The sequence below is a fragment of the Sturnira hondurensis genome, unplaced genomic scaffold (assembly GCF_014824575.4).
Source record: "Sturnira hondurensis isolate 20B ecotype Veracruz unplaced genomic scaffold, ASM1482457v3 Scaffold0004136, whole genome shotgun sequence".
Classification (NCBI taxonomy): Eukaryota; Metazoa; Chordata; class Mammalia; order Chiroptera; family Phyllostomidae; genus Sturnira; species Sturnira hondurensis.
In genome coordinates this window covers 37,654,943-37,674,264 of record NW_028076767.1, presented here as the reverse complement: position 1 = coordinate 37,674,264, position 19,322 = coordinate 37,654,943, and the positions used below count along the sequence as shown (strand labels likewise).

The following is a 19,322-nucleotide window of genomic DNA, read 5'->3' as shown; positions in this document are numbered from 1 at the left end:
GCTTCAAGCACTTGGAAGATATTAGTAAATGTACATTTGAGTTACCAAGACCAAGGCAGACACAGACAGAAATTACATTCACACATCAAGGGAGCCTCCTAGGCTAGCAAGGCAGTTCTTTCCATTGCCCTCCCTATCCCACCTGAAGAGAGGTCAGGGATGTACCTTTGACAAGTACAACTTCAGGCTTTTGTGGAGGATGTGCTTTCTCTTCTGGGACAACCTCTTTGGGAGCCTCAGGCACTTTAAAGATATTAATATTTTTACATTTAGGAGTTATAGGAATTAGTGGAAACAGGAAACACATTTCTACAGGAAAATGTAATTTTCCAAATCTTTAAGCTTCCAGCAGCATATACCTTCATCACGAGGGCCTTCAGGCTTTTTATGAGGAAACTCGTGCGCTTTCTTTTCAGGGAGAATTTCTTGAGGTGCTTCGGGCACTTTAAGAAATTAGTATATTAGCATTTAGTGTGGATCATTGATGAAGATCACTAGGAACAGGCAGAGATTTTCAGGACTACCAGAGCTACTGCTACTAGAGCCTGAGGGCATGGTAACTTGTACCTTGAACAGATGGAGGCACTCTTTTTTTGGAAGGAACTCTCTTTGCAGAAACAACTTCTTGAGGAGCTTCGGTCACTTTAAAGATATTAGTATTTCACACTTGGAAGTTAACATAATTAATAAAGAACACTAACCACAATAAGCTAGCAAATGCAGTTTTCTAGAAGTCTCTTCTCTCCTTCCCTATTCTCTGCTTGCCCCACCCACTACCTAAGTCTAACGGGTGAGTGGGACCCTGGAGAAGAGAACCCACCCTTCTCCAGTACCTCGCTGAGTCTCTATGACACTTACAAAATATTTGTTGAAGGAGTACTTTTATCTGGAGGGTTTTCTGTTTGATAAATACAACCACAAATACTTTCTTTTGTGAGGATGCTTTAAAGAGATTAGTACGTTTAGGAGTTATGGAGAATATTAGAAACACATAATTTTAAGAGCAGAGGACAGACAATTTCTTCTTCAGGATCTGTGCAGAAATGACATATACCTTTCCTAGGCAGAGGTTCTGGCTCTTCAGGAACATCCTCAAATACTTGCGTATCAGGAGTCACTTCTCTCACAGCTTCTGGTGCTTTGAAGATATTAGTATTATACTTAGCGATTAAGGGATCCGTGGAGACATTAGTCACATTAACTGATTCAAAGAGACTTTTATGGCTACAAAGGGTGCTTCCTTCAAGAATTAGATGAGGGATAAAGTGTTGAGGAAAGGAATCAGGTCTTATTTGTCTTTGCTTATTATTCCCCAGCTCACTAGCACCATGCATATAATAGGCATTTATGAAATAAATGGAGAAAAGAGTTATAGAATGAATGATACCTTTAGTGGAAGGTATTTCAATTTCAGGGGGAACAGCCATGGGTGTTTCCTTTACAGGGACAACTTCTTGAGGAGATTCAGACACTTTAAAGAGATTAATTCATTGTACTTCAGAGTGATGAAGAGCAATGAAGAGTTTTCCTCATAACTCCACCCCAGGCTGGCAGACCTCCCTGCTCCTCGAATCTGATTCTTGGGTGATATTAATAATTTAAATATTTGATTATCAGGAGCTGTTTTCTTGGTTACCTCAGGCACTATCAATATTAGTAATTTCATTTCTTGGAATGGTAGCTGTATTGAAAATAAGATCATAGAAAAGTAGCTTCAAGTGAAAAAAAAAGAATTTTTAAATTAATTAACAATGTACTTTAGCTGTTGGTTTGAGAAGAGTAAAATAGCTTCTTTCTCATCTAGAGTGGCTTCATTTTGTAGCCTCGCCTTAAGCGCTTTCACAAGGTGTTTCTCAGGTACAGCAGAGAGGAGAACAACCCAGTGACCCTGGACTGAGAAAACAATGTTGACGTGTTTACACAGTCTTAAAATTACCGAGATTGTTATCCCGGATGTTTACAAACATCTCATCTTTTGATTTACCTAAACTATTCAAAATGGAAAAATATAGGACTCTTTAAAAGTAAAAGACAATGAGAGGAGCTACTATGTATTCAGAGCAGAATTCCAGCTTTAACTGGTTTTGGGTTTAACTGCTTCGGTTTTAGGAGACTCTCAGGTGGAGATAACAAAACTGATAGAATAGCTCCACATTAAGTTTCATATTTTTCTTTAAGTAATGGTTGTCTGAAAATATTTGTCTAATATTTAAGTTTTATGGGAAACAAATTATTTCAAATTTATATGCTTTTTGGGGGTAATAAGTTTATCTCACCAGAAAAGCAATTCCAGCAGGCAGTTATATTAGGGTCTGGAGTTTCAGCCCCATGGAGAGTTGAATTACTGATTTACGTAGCCCCACACCTCTGTCATTTGGTGATGCTGACTTCTGCATAAAGCAAGTGCGTTGAGCTAATTCAATCTAGTTTTGAGGATATACATGTTGTAAGTGGTCTCATGTAGATTGTTCCCTAGCTATTCTGATTTTTATTTTTTATGGACACAGTAATGGCTGTTTCCTATTGAAGAACCTGTCTGGATTACATCTGCTCATTATATGTATATGTATTTTCCCTGGAGACTGAAAAGACAAATTTGTAGCCCCATCACCTCCCGTTTATATAAGTTAAAGACATTCCCCCTATTTTTTCTCTTAAATGACTCATGGGGACATGTATATACCCAATCAAACCTCTGCTCTGGGGGACCCACTTCTCTGAAATGCCTTTCTTGGTAGCGTCTGGGGCTTTCCAGATATTAGTATTTTTACGTGTGTTAAGTACAGCAATAATCACGAGATGAGAAAGTCGACTTTCTCCTGGCTTGTACCTTTTGGTGATGGTGTCTTTCTTCTCCTAGCAGCAGAAGCTGGCCTCTCTGGAATACTTGCTTCATAGACTCCCATCTCTTAAAAGATATTAGTAGGTTTTAGTTGAGAAAAGACAAAGACATGAAGACATGGCATATTAAGAAAGGGATTATTAACAGAGGTTGTAACTTCAAATTCAAATGTTATAACTTTTGTTCAAACAGTTTATCTTTGTACATTGATTGGGGCTTTTTGGGAGGAACGTCATAGTTCCTCATATTGGGTGTATTAGCTAAGTGCTCTAAAATATTAGTCTTTTAGCATTAAAGGCTATGAGAATCTACACAAAACATTAAAATTATTTTGTAGACAGAAGAATTTGCTTGTTTAGATTTTCATAACTAAGCTTTATACCTTCAGTTGGAAGATACTCTGAAATTTTGGGTGTTCCCCTCAGGTAAGTCTACCACTGGGAAAACTTCCCTGGTTGTATCAGGTTCTTCAAATATATTAGTAGAATTACACTTAGAAGTTATAAAAATAGTGAATTATACAGCATGCAGTTTTTGAATCTTGAAGCCAAAGATATTCATCCAAGTTCAACGTTGTTGAAATATACCTTTAGTTGCTGGTGTCTCTCTCTTTTTAGGAATAGTCACATATATTTGATCCTCTGGAACAACTTTCTTGGGTAGTTCAGGCACTTAAAAGATATGAGTATAGTTACATTTATAAATAGTGAAGTAAATATTGAGATTTAAAATGAGCCATAAATAAATTGTCTTCAGACTGGGTCTTTAGTATTATATACCTTTTGCTAGTTTGGTTTTTGTCTTTTGAGGATGAGTCACAAGTACTTCTTCTTCTAGAATTGATTCCTCAGTTTCTTCATAAACTTTAAAGATATTAGTATTTATACAATTAGTTTCATTTCAAAGGGGATGAAGAACAGTATTAAAAAAAACAAAACACACAGTCATCACTTGGATTAGCAGTAGTACTTAGACAAAAATTAGAGAAAGTAACACATTAGCTGTAAAAAAAGTCTCATTTCCATTTTTATGACTTAAGACTCTCAGCATTTCTTTATAAACATGATGATAAAATTGAGGAATTCATTAGCAAGGGAATATATAATCATCCTGATTTTTTTGGTAGATATTTACTGGTAAAGTTTTTCCTGTGGCTTTTAGTTTTTATAGATTTGTTCATAAAGAACAGGGTCAATGTTGAGTTACACAAAGAGAATTCTTCTATATTTAACCTATTGAAAATTCATATAAACCTTTTTTTTCCCAATATAAACAACTAGGTGTTGTTTATATTTTTAAACAACATCTAGTTTATGGTTTCATAGTTTAATGTTAATGTGAAAATTATTAATATGAAAATTATTTAGGGAGTAAAATAAAAAATTTTAAACTTTTAAAAAATAGGCAAATGAAGGAAATAAAGATTCCTTCAGCTCCTAGAAAGGAAGAGTGGATGATAAATAACCAAACTCAAGGGTAGAAAGGGTTTTCAAAGGAAGGGAGTCAGCATATATTTTGATCCCAACCTAGAATTATAGGGTGACCAAAAATTGGGTTTAAACAGAAAATATTTTAGATTAAAATGAATGGAAGACTATCTTGACTACTGGCATTTTACTGCTCAGATTATTGAATATTATTATATTAAAAATATTACAAATGAAATAATAAAAATATTTATTTTATTTTACTCCTCAAATTATTTCATTATAATTTTGCATGAAAGCTAATTTGAAAAATGGCTTGAAATTCTTCTGGGGTTCTAATGGCTGTGTAAATCTATAGTCATTTGAACAATATTGCCAAAATGTTTCTAGAAATTTCTTGAAGAGTAAAACCACAATAATAGTGGAGCATTTTGATTCTATATAATCCAATGAAAATATTATTATAAAGTTAGATACCTCATAGTCTGGGAAAATAAATTGTTTCAAAGCAGCAGACATTTGCATACATAACAGATTAATAAGACAGGACAAGAGATTCAACAAGACAAATGACTTTTCTAAAGCTGGACAATGTTTTAAGACTATATTTTTTAAATTGGTGAGGAAATACCTTTGAAGCTAATAGCCATTCAAATTATTTAATTTTAGCCAAATATTTCTGGCATGTTGGGGTTTTACAAGATATTAGTATATTTACTTTTAAAAGCTATGAAGACAAACACAAATGAAACCAAAAAGAGCCACAGATTTTTCTACACTCACTGTACATCGATGTGTCTTCAGAAAGAACTATAGGCGATTTTTCTTCCAGAATAGTTCTCTTAGGCACCTCGGGAACTTTAAAGATATTAGTATATTAATTTTTATGTGTGACAACACAAGATATTAAGAATATAAAGAAACAGAATACACAGATTTAACCTCACACACATTCACTTTAAACCATGAATAACTGAATAGAGTTATTTCATGTTGTGATTAGTGGCAGTATATACCTTTAGCTGGTGGTATTTCAGGCTTTCTAGGAACAGCTTCATGAAACTTTTCTTCTGGAACAATTTTCTTGGGTACTTCAGGTGCTTTAAAGATAGTTGATTGTTTTATTTTTAAGAATGTCATAATTGGGTATAAAATATCAAGGCAAAAATGGAGCATCTAACAAGGAGAAGATCAAAAATTCCAAAATAAGTCAGCTAAACACTCAGGCAAAGCATATGTCTAGATTGCCTTGTGCCGAGTTCTGCGTTCATCATAATAGAAACGCCCTGCTCTTTGGGGAGAGCAGCATTGTCTATTGTAATCTGGAAAATGTTTATTTGTTTCCAGAACTACTTGACAATAGCTTTCAAAATAAATTATTTTTGAAAAAGAAGTTGAGGGGTCAATATTGTTTAATTAATTATTGCTTAAGAAGAAGACCAAACAAACTTGCAGGTGAGGCCTTTGTTCCCAGAGAGAAGTTCATGTTATAGAACATAAATTGAAGTTTACATCACTTAGTTATATTGTGGCTTTGAGGGCAGAAGGAGCTCTCTCTCTTCCCCATACGTAGTATGTGAACAAAAGAGGCTTTTGTATTAGCGGTGAAGTGGCAGAGTCAGGTACCTTTAGTCGGTGGGAATTTGGGCTCTTCGGGAACATGTACTTTTTCTTCTACCACAGCTTTCTTGGGCACTTCAGGTACTTTAAAGACAGTAGTAATACTTTCTTTTACTTTTAAACATTCATAAAGATTTTTAACCAGCAGAGCATAAGAGAAATGTGAACACAGAACATAACAATATAAAGTACGGACATCACTTTACCAAACACATCACAATATTTAATGAGTTAAATTTTGATACAAAATACAACAACCAATCCAGGGGTGTTTCCCATGTTAGAACTTCAGAAAAACGAACAAGACACTTTCAGTTGGGGCTGTTTCTGCTCGTTTTGGTGGCATAATCGGTACTTTCTTTTCGGTAATAATGCTCTTAAATGCTTCACTGATTTTAAAGATGTAAGCACGTATTAGTCAATAGATTATTACACATTGTTTTTTATTTCTGTTGTGAAATTCAAGAGGTTTACAAAAATGAACAAAGCAGGGATGTTAAAAGCATAGTTACTATGTATTTATATTTACTAGTTTATTAAAATTAATAACAAGAAAGTGGGGATTTATCAATAAGCACATTAATGACTATATAATCAAATACCACCAGAGAAGGAAGTGTGGGGTCACTATGTGGTTAATGGAGACTTTTGGTCTTGGTATTTTAGGTGTAACAACAGCAACTTCTCTTTTGGTACTTCCTTTGGACCCTCACCCACTCTAAAGATATTAGTTTGCTTTAAAAATTATCAAAACCCAAAACACAGAAGAAAAACATCAAGCAGAATGTGAACTTGTAAGACAACCAAGGTGCTATCGCATGTACAATCAGGCAAGTAACTTTTTGCCAATGAAATACCTTTAGCTGGTGGCTCCTTTCGAGGAACAACTTTAATGGATGGTTTTTTTGGAGGCACGATTTTCTCAGATATCTCAGGCCCTTCAAAGATATTAGTGTTTTGCTTTAGAAAGAACTCTTGAAGTATTATGGAACATCACTATCAAAGTTAGTATAATGAAGGCTAATAAAATGCTTGGTTTTTGAATTTATATAACACCTACTTCAAAAAATGACTTGGCTTTGCTAAATTTCACCTACATTGTATATTTACTATGTATACTAAGCACACACACACAGTCCCTCATATCACACACACATTATTAATTTGTGCAAGATCTGGAGTGGTGTTGCGAAGAATTATTCGTGTTATGTTTTACCTTCAGACTAAACTAGAATGCAGGTGCTGTTACCAACACTTCATTTACTTCCTTCATGTTATATTGCTAATGAAAATTGGTGTGAGCTTTTGATAAGTAATTATCAGTTTAGAAACAGTTCGCTGAAGTGTTAACAAAGCAATGGTTGTTTTGCCTGAAAACTCCTCATTAAACTGAGGAGTTTAAAAAAAAAAGTATTTATTTAGTTGTTGTTCAAATACAGCTTTTTGTCTTTTCCTCCCATCCCAGCCCACCCCCCCAGTTTTGCTCCCCACCTCCCTCCCATTTCCACCCCCTCAGTTTTTGTCCATGTGTGAGGAGCTTCTTTTTAATTCAACTGGTGACATGCTCAGTCATTTTGATATCTGTAGTGATCATGTAACATTTTTAGTTGGACTTAAAAAAGAATCCAGAAATTTATATATTGACCTCCTTAGATAAGTAGATATCAACTATTATCTTTTCTGCTAAAATTACACTCTGGGTGGTTCATCTCAATATTGATCTTCATGTTTCATTATTCTAATCTGGAAAATAAGTGGGTTTCTAGTGTTCCAAACTGAACATGCAATGTACTTCAAAGAAAAAAGTTAGAATAAGATACGACAATTTGCAATATTTGCAGAATTCCCCTCTACCTTTAAGTGGAGCTTTGGGTTTTTCATATACTTCCACTTCTTCAGCTTCTAAAAATTTTATTGCCCTATGTGTTTCTTCAACTTTGTGTACTTCTTCAATTCTATATTCTTGTACTTTGATAAATTCTTCTACTTCATGGAACTCTTCTTCTTCAAAATATTCTTCCACTTCATGGAACTCTTCCTCTTCAAAGGCTTCTTCCACTTGGGCTTCCACCACTTCTACTTCTGTTCTTTCTTTTACTACTTCCTCTTTGTGGAAGGCAACAGATATTTTTTCTTCAAAGACAGTCCTCCCTGAAAGAGCATCTTTTTTAAGAGATTTTTTTGAACACAGAAGAAATGAAGATGTTTAATTCAAGATACAGAATAAAAACAACAGGAAACAAGGCTTTCATGCAACAATACATGAAAATCAAAGATTTTTCCAAAATACCTTTAGCTGGGGGAACCACTTCTTTTTTAGGCACAAGGACTTTCTTTTCTGGAATTTTCTTTTCTGGCACTTTCTTTTGTACTTCAGGCACTTTAAAAATATGGTTTTAACATTTAGGACAATTAAGAGCAAGTTTTCATAGACAAAGACATCAAAAACAATTAAGACACAGAGACATAAAACATAAGAGTCTCAATAATAAAAGATTAAAAGGAAGTTCAGGTTTTAAAAGAGAAGATGTACCTTTGGCTGGAGGTGCCTCTTTTTTCTGAACAGGAACAGGTACTTTTTCCTCAGGAACCTTCTTTGGCACTTTAAAGATATTACGCATCTCAGTTAATTGACAATACTCAATAATAAACACGAGTAACAACATCAGAAACAACACCAACAATAATCACAGTCTAAGAAGGCACTCTGTACTCTGGACACCTCTGTGACAGGAAATAAAGATATTTCCCCAAATCACTCATTTGTGCTAGTTATACCTGTAGAAGAAACTATGTCTACAAGGAAACTATGCGGGTTCTATTTTTTTGAACAGCAAGAATGAACAATATTGGGCATAATAGGGTACTATTTCTTATTTGATGAAGACTATTTTTTGCCTTTTTAAGGCTTGACATAGGTGTCATATTCTGTTGGGCACCATTATACCTCCTAAGAATGTCTACTGTGATGGGGAGAGCATAATGTTATCTATTAAGAGCATTAATGAAGCATAAACTTAGTGAGAATGTGACAAAAAATGAGACATTTTAGTGCTGGCTGGTGTAGCTCAGTGGATTGAGCGCGGGCCTGCGAACCACCACACAATTGTGGTTGGATTCCCAGTCAGGGCACATGCCTGGGTTGCAGGCCAGTTCCCAGCAAGGGACTCACGAGAGGCAACCATACATTGATATTTCTCTCTTTCTCTCCTTCCCTTCCCCTCTAAAGATAAATAAATAAATAAATAAATAAATAAATAAATAAAAGCTTTTAATAAAATAAAAATGAGACATTTTGTGATAACCTTGAATGCTTAGGTCAAATATTACCAAAAGGACATGAAGCTAATTAAAACAGTTACTGACCAAGCTTTGAACACATTTCCCCTATAAAATAATATATTAGGCATAATTATTACAATAATTACATGAGAAAGCCTTTTTAATATAATGGTGGAATGTGGAAAAGAGGGATTCATTGTTATGTACCTAAGTGCAGCAAAATGTACTGTTAACATTAAAATGCTCAGCTATTTAAACTTAGAAACTTCTATAATAGTTTATACACATACACACATATTCATCCATTAACATCTTGAAAAAGGCTAATGAAATGGAATGAGTTCTATTTTTCCTAGTTCTTATGCAATTTCATTAGTTAGCTACTTAAATGACTCAAAGAAACAGTGAAATGTTTTAAAAAAGAAAGCTAATGGGAATTTAAAGATATTATTAATTGGTATTGGCTATACCTTTAGCTGGTGGTGCCTCCACTTTTTTAGGAACAGGAGTGGGTGGTTCAGGTACTGTTTTCTTAACCACTTTAGGAGCTTAAAAGATATTTCACAGACATTTTGAAAATGACATGCAATGAACAGGACAACTCCCACATACCACCCTCCTGACAAAACATTGATTTATTTTAAAAAGATATTAGCAACCTAAATGTTAATTTTTATATGGAGTAGTGACTCTAAAGGTAGGAAGGATATTAACTGGAAATCCTATAAGAAAATATAACATCAATTATACAAAAGATTTTCATAGTCTTTAGGAATAAGAGGGTAAAAATTATTCTAAAAAGGGAACACTACAGAAATACATTCCCCCTCATCTTAATATTGTAGAAAAAAATTAGGGATTGAGAACTAGAAGAAAGTATCACAATAGGAGCTAGCCAGAAAAAAAATAAAGCACCAATAACATAAGAGTGATCTCTCACTCTCACTGTATTGCAGCTGCAGTAGAAAAAGTTGGGGGATGGGAGGAAGGGACACAAAGCTTCAAGTGCCAGTAACAATTCATGCTGAATTTATCATTGATATAAGACAAGTATAGTGATGAGTGGTGGATAAAGACAAATCTCGCTCTGAGAGAGATTTGGAACATGCTGTCTTTTAATCATCCAGCCCGTGAAAGCAGCTGTACCTTCAGGGGGCACCACCTCCTCAACTTCCTCTACACTAGGCGGTTCTTCTGGGATCTCTTCTTCTGGAATAGGCTCTTCAGGCTCCTCATACACTTTAAAAAGACGATTTTTTAAATAAATTATTGTTTTACCTTTTGAATGTTAGACTAAAATGATACATCTGAAAACTGAAGTTGCCTGACCAGTGTAAGTAACTCATAGCTCAGCCTGCAGAAGTGTGTGAAAACTCACTAGTCCTTGAAAAAAAGCAACTGGGTCTTTGAAATGTGTGAGGCCCTTCCCAGAGCTTTAGAATTAGAAAGTACCTCACAGAAAATTTAGTTGAAATTATTATCACTTATTTGCAATGGGGGTGGATTTGTTTGAAGTTAAATAGTCACTTTGGGGTGGAAGTTAGATTTTCTTCAACTGTTACTCAGGCTTAACTGGAATATCTCTTGGACACATTTATCCCACAGTTGACAACCAACTAATTTGATGACAAGTTTGCCATGACAAATAGTTTCCCTTCAAAGATTCTTATTGAAATAAAACAAGCAACAAACAAACAGACAAACAGGCTAACCATTTAAGAAATGAGATTCCATTGGTTTTCATTGTCCTGCATAATGTCTATTAGGTAAGTAATAATTACTTGTAGAGTCTGAGTATGTTTATTTTCTGGAGTGAAATGTGCATTCAGTGCCTTCAAATATTATACAATCATAAGACAATGATGACTTTGAAAATGTTATTTTCTCAGAAAGCCATCTACCTTCAATTGGTGGAACTTCCTCTTCTTTAGGGGGAAGGATTCGTCGTTCTTCCACTTTCTTAGGTACCTCAGGAACTTAAAAGATATTGATTGTTTTAGGCATTTATGATGCAAAAGCCAAAGAAGAGTACATAAAAACCAATTTTCTGTTTTTCAATGCAAGAGAGTAAATATCAGAATGCACATGCACAAGGTGAAACATTGACAAAACAGTCAAACAGACAAAACTAAAGAGGTTGTGGTTTAAGATGAAGGTTCTAAAGAGATATTCTACCTTTTGCCATTGGAGTCTATACTTTTTTGAAGAAGAAGAAGAACAGTGGTACTTTAGGGACTGGTTTCTTAGTTACCTCTGGTTTTTTAAACATATATGACTTTAGTATTTTTATTTTTAGAAACAACATACATAGAGAATCAAGACAAAATACATTCAACACAAAGTAGAAGAACTGAGTACAAAGATGGGTGCACATGACGGCCCCCATGATGCAGACGGTTACGCGGAACACCCTGCACGGACAACACCATAGCTCAACACCAGCACAACGAGCACAGCCCTGTTTTGGGTGATGTACCTCTGGCAGGAGGAGCCACTGCTTTCTTAAGACCAGGAGGAGGCACCTTCTTTTCTGGTTCGGGTTTCTTAAGCACCACAGGCACTTTAAAGATATTAATTTCTTTTGTAATTTCAGTTTCACAAACACCAAGGTAATGGACACAACAACAGCAAAGTTATGTTAACAAATAGTGAAACAGGACATTTGGACTTTTTCCAGGTGATGGAAAGAAATGGCAGGGTCCAATGTGCTTGGGAACAGCAGTACCTGTGGCGGGGGGAGCTTCCTCTTTCTTAGGAATAACCACTTTCTTCTCTGGCACTTTCTTCTTAACCTCAGGCACTTTAAAGACATCATTTCATGATAAGAATATTGTGAGGGACAAAAAAAGAGAGAACACAAGAAGTCCACACACAGAAAGACCAACATGCAACACTTGTTTCGGGTAGTGATGTGATGTAATGTAAGGCAGGAGCCCAAATGTTATAATTAGGTTTTGTAGAGCAAGGGATCAGCAACCTATTTCAGTATCAGACAACATATGAGGCCATGCTATCCATTTAAATATCACTAGTAATTTATGAAATCAATATTCATAAAGTATTTCTGAACCCTTGAGATACAATAAAAGGCCCTGGCTGGTGTGGCTCAGTGGATTGAGCACTGGTCTGTGAACCAGAGGGTCGCTAGTTTGATTCCCCATCAGGGCACATCCTTGGGTTGGGGGCATGTGAAAGGTAACTGATTGATTTTTCTCTCCCTCCCTTGCCTTCTCTCTACAAATAGGTAAATAAAATCATTTTTAAAAAAAGAAATCCAGTAAAGGGTCAGCTTTACTATTTCATTGATTATATGACTATTTAGACCGGAGGAGGGGTTATGCTTACTTGAAGTAGTGGTACCATGATCTTTGGCAGAAAATGTAATTACACTTTAAGGCATAAATATAGTCATTTTGTCCCGTACCATGAGCTGATTGAATCTGCTAAATATGAATGTTATTTATTCAGTGATAGAATACTTGTACATTCCTTACTTTATTTTTATCCTCACAAAACATCTGAGCCCACTAGGACTGATAGTAGTATCCCCATCTCAGACAACAGGGGCTTGAGGATCAGACTGGTTAAAGTGTTTTCTCAGGGTAGCACAGCAAGCATGAAGACAAAAGACAAAGCTTAAATAAAAGCCTTGTCTACCATTAAATAAAAGAATGTCTACCATTTATATGTATGTGTCAGAAGATATAAGGTATTATTCAGTATTTTGATAAATACATAATCTTGTTCCTTTTCATCGTAATGTTAAAAAGACACTTAATGTAAATGGTTGAAGGATGAAATGTAGTAAGATTTATTTATCCTATTATTGAGGTACCTTTTTTGTGTAGATAATTTATCATTGCAAACTATCTATACAGTTTTGAATCTAATGAAAAGTGGGTATCAGTGTTCCTGAACATTTTTAGAAGTAAAAATGTGACTGTCTATTTTATAAATGTAATATTTTTTCTAAAACCCAGTTCTACCATAATTTTTCAGGCGAAGCTATAAATGAAGACCAGGTATTCACTTTGGGGAGGTATACCTTTGGGTGGTGGAGGTTCCACTTTTTTAGGAGCAGGAACTGGGACTTTCTTCTCTGGTACAGGTTTCTTTGGCACTTCAGGCACTTAAAAACATTCATTTTAAGACATTAAAAATGACATGTACAGTACTGTATATATAACAAAAAGACAAGTGAGAATAAAGCCACAAAAAACTAAATGACATTTCATATCATGAAATTTGAAAAGACATTCAGACAATTTACAAGAGACAAATACACAAGACAGACACACAGAAATAAGAGCACACATGTATGGAATGTTTTCTAAGATGTACATGGTAGACAACACAGAGAGTAAAGAATTGTAGATAAAATTCTAGATGAACAAAAAGATGGAAAGACAAAATTCAACATGAAAGAGGTCTCGGTGACTCCCAAAGGGCTGCTATACCTCGTGTAGGTGCTGGCACCTTGGGTTTAACTTCTGGAAGAACTTCCTTTTCTTCAGGTACAACTTCTTCCTCAGGTATGAATTCTTCCTCCTCAGGAGAAACTTCTTCCTCCTCTTCCTGAGGAGGAACTTCTACTTCCTCTTCTGGAAGAATCTCTTCTTCCTCAGGAGGAACTTCTACTTCCTCTTCTGGAAGAATTTCTTCTTCCTCAGGAGGAACTTCCTCTTCAGGAGGAATTTCTTCTTCAAATGGAACTTGCTCTTCCCGAGGTCGAGTTAGAGGGACTGGAACTGCCTCACGTTTCTTGGGCACTTTAAAGATATTTATTCAACCATCAAGAACCACTTTGACATACAATATTCATAATAATAAGACAACATGAAAAGCAAATATTCTGTGATCATAAAGCATCAACTAACGTCAAAGTAAATGTCATCAAGCATTAATTATAATTAGTGAAGCTATATAATTTCAGTTAGTTTTCCTTTTTGTCCTGATTCTCTTAGAGGTTAATATACCTTTGGGTGGTGGCATTTCCACTTTTTTCAGAACAGGTGTTGGTTTCTTTTCTTCTGGAATGAGTTTCTTGGGTACCCCTGGCACTTTAAAGATATTATTTGTCTTTAATAATGTATTCTTTTACATGTCTCAGAACAATAGACATGAAAAAGAATCACAAAACATCTGATTTTTACATTTCAAATAAGTCAGTTTTTAAAAACATGCCATTTATGGGGGAATTCATAGGTAAATATACAAAAACACAAAATACCATTTTTTTGGTTAGGTACCTTTTGCAGGTGGAGCCTCTACTTTCTCAGCAGCAGGAACAGGTACCTTCTTTTCAGGCACAGGCTTCCTGGGCACTTCTGGGACTTTAAAGAAATAATTTAGAGAAAAATTTTATATAACATCAAATTTTGAATCCATGCATAGGGTCAAAAAGATTAAAATAAGGTAATAAAAATATAACCAAAGTATTTCAAGAAGCATTTTATCCTTAAAATAAAATCTTTTCTTTCCTATAAAGAAGTATTACAGCGTTGTATTCACATGGAATTGAACCAATTAATTTTTACTCACATGCAAATGTGGAATAAAAAAATTTGCAACATTGCAAGTTCATGTACCTTTGGCAGGTGGTGGAGCTTCCACCTTTTTGGGAACTGGTACAGGCACTTTCTCCTCTGGTACAGGTTTCTTGGGTACTTCAGGAACTTTAAAGACATCAAATAGGGTTAGTGCCTAGTTATCTACCCATAGAGAAGAACCCCACAATTTTAGGACTTAATGGAAGCATCATAGATATTCTAACAGTTTCATTATAAGATTGAAAACAGTAACAGCTACAAACAAAAGAATTCACAAAAATAAAAAAATAAAAAACAACACTGAAATAACAAACATTGGCGTTCAAGACAACACACAATACCTAGCAGATGGTGATTCTTCTCCATTTTGGTGTTATAGTAAGAATCTATTTTGCACTAAGAACTTTCCACTAAAGAGGAGGAGTCAAGCATTAAGCATCAGCAGGCTTCGATGGCAAAGTTCATAGATGGATGCAACTACTCCTATAGCCCATTGGGGGGTCCTTATGTTAACATTAATATTGTTAATATCATCATGAAGAAAGANAGAAGCCCGCAATTTTAGGACTTAATGGAAGCATCATAGATATTCTAACAGTTTCATTATAAGATTGAAAACAGTAACAGCTACAAACAAAATAATTCACAAAAATAAAAAAATAAAAAACAACACTGAAATAACAAAGATTGGCGTTCAAGACAACACACAATACCTAGCAGATGGTGATTCTTGTCCATTTTGCGGTTATAGTAAGAATCTATTTTGCACTAAGAACTTTCCACTAAAGAGGAGGAGTCAAGCATTAAGCATCAGCAGGCTTCGATGGCAAAGTTCATAGATGGATGCAACTACTCCTATAGCCCATTGGGGGGTCCTTATGTTAACATTAATATTGTTAATATCATCATGAAGAAAGAACTGATATGGCTCATGAATTTATACTGTGTGAGTAAATTACTATATTATTCCTCTGTTGGACTATGAAGAGATGTACCTTTAGATGGTGGAGCCTTCTCTTTTTTAGGAATGGGCACGGGAACTTTCTCCTCTGGCTTCTTAGGAATCTCAGGAACTTTAAAGATATTATTTACTGGTAAGTTCAAACTACTAGTAACAACACATCCATGCAAAGCACAGTTAACATTTCTAACAACAGACAGCAACACACACAAGGTTTTGAAATCAAAAGATAATCAACTCTTTATATGCAGATGAAGGCTTTTATATGTCCGAAATATGAATGAGGGTGTACCTTTTGCTGGTGGGGCTTCCTTCTTTTTGGGAACAGGAACAGGTTTCTTCTCTGGAACAGGTTTCTTGGGTACCTCGGGCACTTTAAAGATATTATTAAGAATTTTGGAAATGTTGCAAAAAGATATAAAATGTAAAAAAAGAAAAAACTGCAGAGGTCATGCTTCAGCATCTAAAAGTGTCTGTGTATAAAATAAACAGAATTGGTGGCCTGTGCTAATAACCCCCGGAATCTGACCCAACTAGACACTCAGACTCCAAAGATGCTGCCTTGCGCCCCTTCGAGGAGATGTGATCTACCTTTGACAGGAATTACTGGCACCACTTCTTCAGTTACGAGCTGCTCTTCTTCATGAAAGTACTCTTCTTCTTCATGGATGTATTCCTCTTCTTCTTGGACGTATTCTTCTTCAAAGTATTCCTCTTCTTGGGTTACAACTTCCTCTTCAAAGGCAATCTCTTCTGGTTCTGGTCTTTTAGGTACTTCTGGCACTTTAAAGAAATTATCTTTAGGTTGGGTATTTTCCAATTTTTCAACAAAATTAAGACATGTTAGGAACATAACATGTTGCCGCAGAAGCAAGAACAAACTCTCCCCCTCACACAGAAGAAATTTGCACATAGAACTGAACATGAATTTCAACCAAAGAAGACAAACAACCCATTAAGAAGAGTGGTATTAAGTACCTTTAACAGGTGCTGCTACTTCTTTTTTAGTAACGAGCACTTTTTCTTCTGTGACAACCCTCTTGGGCTTCATGGGCACTTGAAATATTAAGTATAAGAAAATTTTAACATAAGAAACAGGACATGAACAATGGTGTGGGGATTGCCTGAGGGACTGGGGGGGTGCTGGGTGGGGGTGGGCAACACAAAGGGGGAAAATTGGGACAACTGCAATACCATAATTAGTAAAATATAATAATTTTTTAAAAAGAGTATAGATAGTAGTAAAATGCAGCAAAATAATTAGGGAGAAAAAAAAAAGAAAGAAAGAAAGAACCAGGCCACCCAGTCAAGTGCTTGCTTTGTTTTTCTTTAAGCAGATAGAATAATTCTGCAAGTGCCTCTCATGTGAAAGATATGCAATAGTTCATCTCTGAAAACTGTCGATGTGCCACAGAAACAAATCTGAACCTCATTGGGATAAAAGCATACAGACGTACTCAAGTAAGTCTGAGGTAGCAGAGCCCAAGTGTGAAATCACACTGAGTGTTCAGGTATCTCTGCCTGTAGGAACTATCCTTTGCGGAAATGCTAAATTCTAGATAAGTATACTTTCTGAAATTGTAGAGAAGTTACTTCACACTTAGTAAAAAGCAGGAGAGAAATTACTAGACACTGAGTTAACTTTTATTTTTAATCTTCAAAATGACTTTAGAATTGATAAATAGTTCTTAAACTGTGGTAAATACTGTCGTATCATTCCATCAGTTTAGACAAACCAGGAAAGTGCCAAACAGTCACTGACTTGAGACCCAGACATTCTGTTTTCTATAGACTGTGGTCACATGGCAGGACGCGGCCTCTGCATAAAAGGCTGTGAATCTATTTGGAAGTAACTTTTTCTTTTCTTTTCTTTTTATTTTAAAAAATATTTTATTTATTTATCTTTAGAGGGGAAGGGAAGGAGAGAGGGAGAGAAATATCAATGTATGGTTGCCTCCCTTGAGTCCCCTGCTGGGAACTGGCCTGCAACCTAGGCATGTGCCCTGACTGGGAATCGAACCGCGATCGTGTGGTTCGTAGGCCCGCACTCAATCCACTGAGCTACACCAGCCAGGGCTGGAAGTACCTTTTTCTTTTAAAGGTAGCATTGTCTTCTTATCCTGTATTTACAGATTTTTACATCCAATATTCTCCAAATAATTAATTTAAAAGGCATACAACAATGAAATAAAGTGAAACATAGCCACCCCAGTTTTATGAGAAACATTTTAAAAGACCAGTCTAAGAAGGAAATTATTATACCTTTAACAGCTGGTTCAGCCACTTGTTCTTTTTCACGTTTGGTAATTGAAATGCGAATTTTTTCCTCAACAACTTTCTTTGATTCTTCAGCCACTTTAAAGATATTAATTATTGAAGAGCATTAAAACCAACCACATGAACAGAGTGTAAATAAAAATACACAAAAAGCAGAAATGTAAGAACCAAGAATACAACAAAACATTTAGTAAAAACAACAGCAGACAAGGCAGTGAAACACATTCACAGCACATGAGTAACGAGAGAGTTTGGGGCGTTATTACTCTGTAAAGTACCTTTGGGTGGTGGAGGTTTGAGTTTCTTAGGAATGGGCACTGGTACTTTTTCTTCTGGGACAGCTTTCTTCAGAACTTTAAAATATCAATATTAACAGATTTAAAATCCTGAACCAGATTTCTCAAGAGAAGAATAAAAAGTTAAGAAACACAAGGTACAACATAACATACCCATAAACACACATGACTTGTACACTTTCACCTCAACAGGTACACATAGTGTGACAGACACAGACATGCAGGAAAGACAAGTGTCTTAGTCCTGATGAAGTTTTTCTCACTCTACCTTTAGTGGGTGGAGCCTTTGGTTTGGTGGGAACCGGCTTTTCTTGGACAGGCTTTACAGGGATAGGCTTCTCAGGTTCTTTAAAAGTACATACAGGGTATTTAATGTTAGATTTGAGTGCATCAATAAAAAATTATTTCTTAAGTAGACTTAATACATTAAAATAATATTCTCTTTTATCTATAGTGTAGCCATAGCCTTTAGAAGTGAGTGAGAATCAGAGGTCCAAGAAGAATAAGGTCTGGAAGACCTAAATGAGCTTATACTGCCCTTTCTTCCTTTCTATTTATTTCTGTTAGGTTATCGTAACTCTCTCTTACACGACAAAATTCTCAGAGCACACATTTGCTACTCATACATTTGCTTTACTTCAGGTAGACAAAGGGGTGGTTAAAACTTCTCTGTGTAGTATTGGCTTTTAATGTTAGCCTCAAAACTGCACAGAATACCTCAGAGTTAGGCTCAGAAACATCAGAAATTAAGTGACGTAATACCGACTAATTTCAAAGTTCCAATAGGAACATATTCTTAGAGTAAACTAAGTAAATTCTTTGGAAACAAAATTATGTGCCTATAAATATGACTGCTGTGTTATAAAACTCAGCTGCTTGCAGTAGCCTTCTTCTCTGTCTTTACTTTCGCAGGCGTCTTTGTCGAGTTTGATGATGGGAACCTGAGTCTAGCGTATTTTCTCAGTAGCCTATCCTGCTTAATCACAACAAGCTTCAGAATGAGAAATATTCAGGTTTTGATCATGTATCAGTATGATCATGGGCACTTGAACACAAATTCCTAATCTT

The 19,322-nt window shown here is 35.5% G+C and overlaps 1 protein-coding gene across 1 annotated transcript in view; it reads right to left on the bottom strand.

Moving 5' to 3' along the window:
* The window catches only part of TTN (titin), a 274,055-nt gene that overhangs the window by 130,205 nt on the left and 124,528 nt on the right, over nt 1-19,322 (bottom strand). Inside the window, exons 133-153 of the mRNA XM_037044363.1 lie at nt 18,523-18,600; nt 18,237-18,311; nt 17,944-18,036; nt 16,660-16,737; nt 16,273-16,464; nt 15,974-16,054; nt 15,716-15,793; nt 14,760-14,846; nt 14,421-14,504; nt 14,148-14,231; nt 13,629-13,940; nt 13,217-13,300; nt 11,897-11,971; nt 11,073-11,147; nt 10,318-10,410; nt 9,642-9,719; nt 8,423-8,491; nt 8,180-8,269; nt 7,744-8,040; nt 6,747-6,827; nt 5,896-5,973 (exon numbers count right to left, since the gene is read on the bottom strand). Of these exons, the coding sequence (XP_036900258.1) occupies nt 5,896-5,973; nt 6,747-6,827; nt 7,744-8,040; nt 8,180-8,269; nt 8,423-8,491; nt 9,642-9,719; nt 10,318-10,410; nt 11,073-11,147; nt 11,897-11,971; nt 13,217-13,300; nt 13,629-13,940; nt 14,148-14,231; nt 14,421-14,504; nt 14,760-14,846; nt 15,716-15,793; nt 15,974-16,054; nt 16,273-16,464; nt 16,660-16,737; nt 17,944-18,036; nt 18,237-18,311; nt 18,523-18,600 (2,262 nt within the window). The remainder of the gene's footprint in view (nt 1-5,895; nt 5,974-6,746; nt 6,828-7,743; nt 8,041-8,179; nt 8,270-8,422; nt 8,492-9,641; nt 9,720-10,317; nt 10,411-11,072; nt 11,148-11,896; nt 11,972-13,216; nt 13,301-13,628; nt 13,941-14,147; nt 14,232-14,420; nt 14,505-14,759; nt 14,847-15,715; nt 15,794-15,973; nt 16,055-16,272; nt 16,465-16,659; nt 16,738-17,943; nt 18,037-18,236; nt 18,312-18,522; nt 18,601-19,322) is intronic.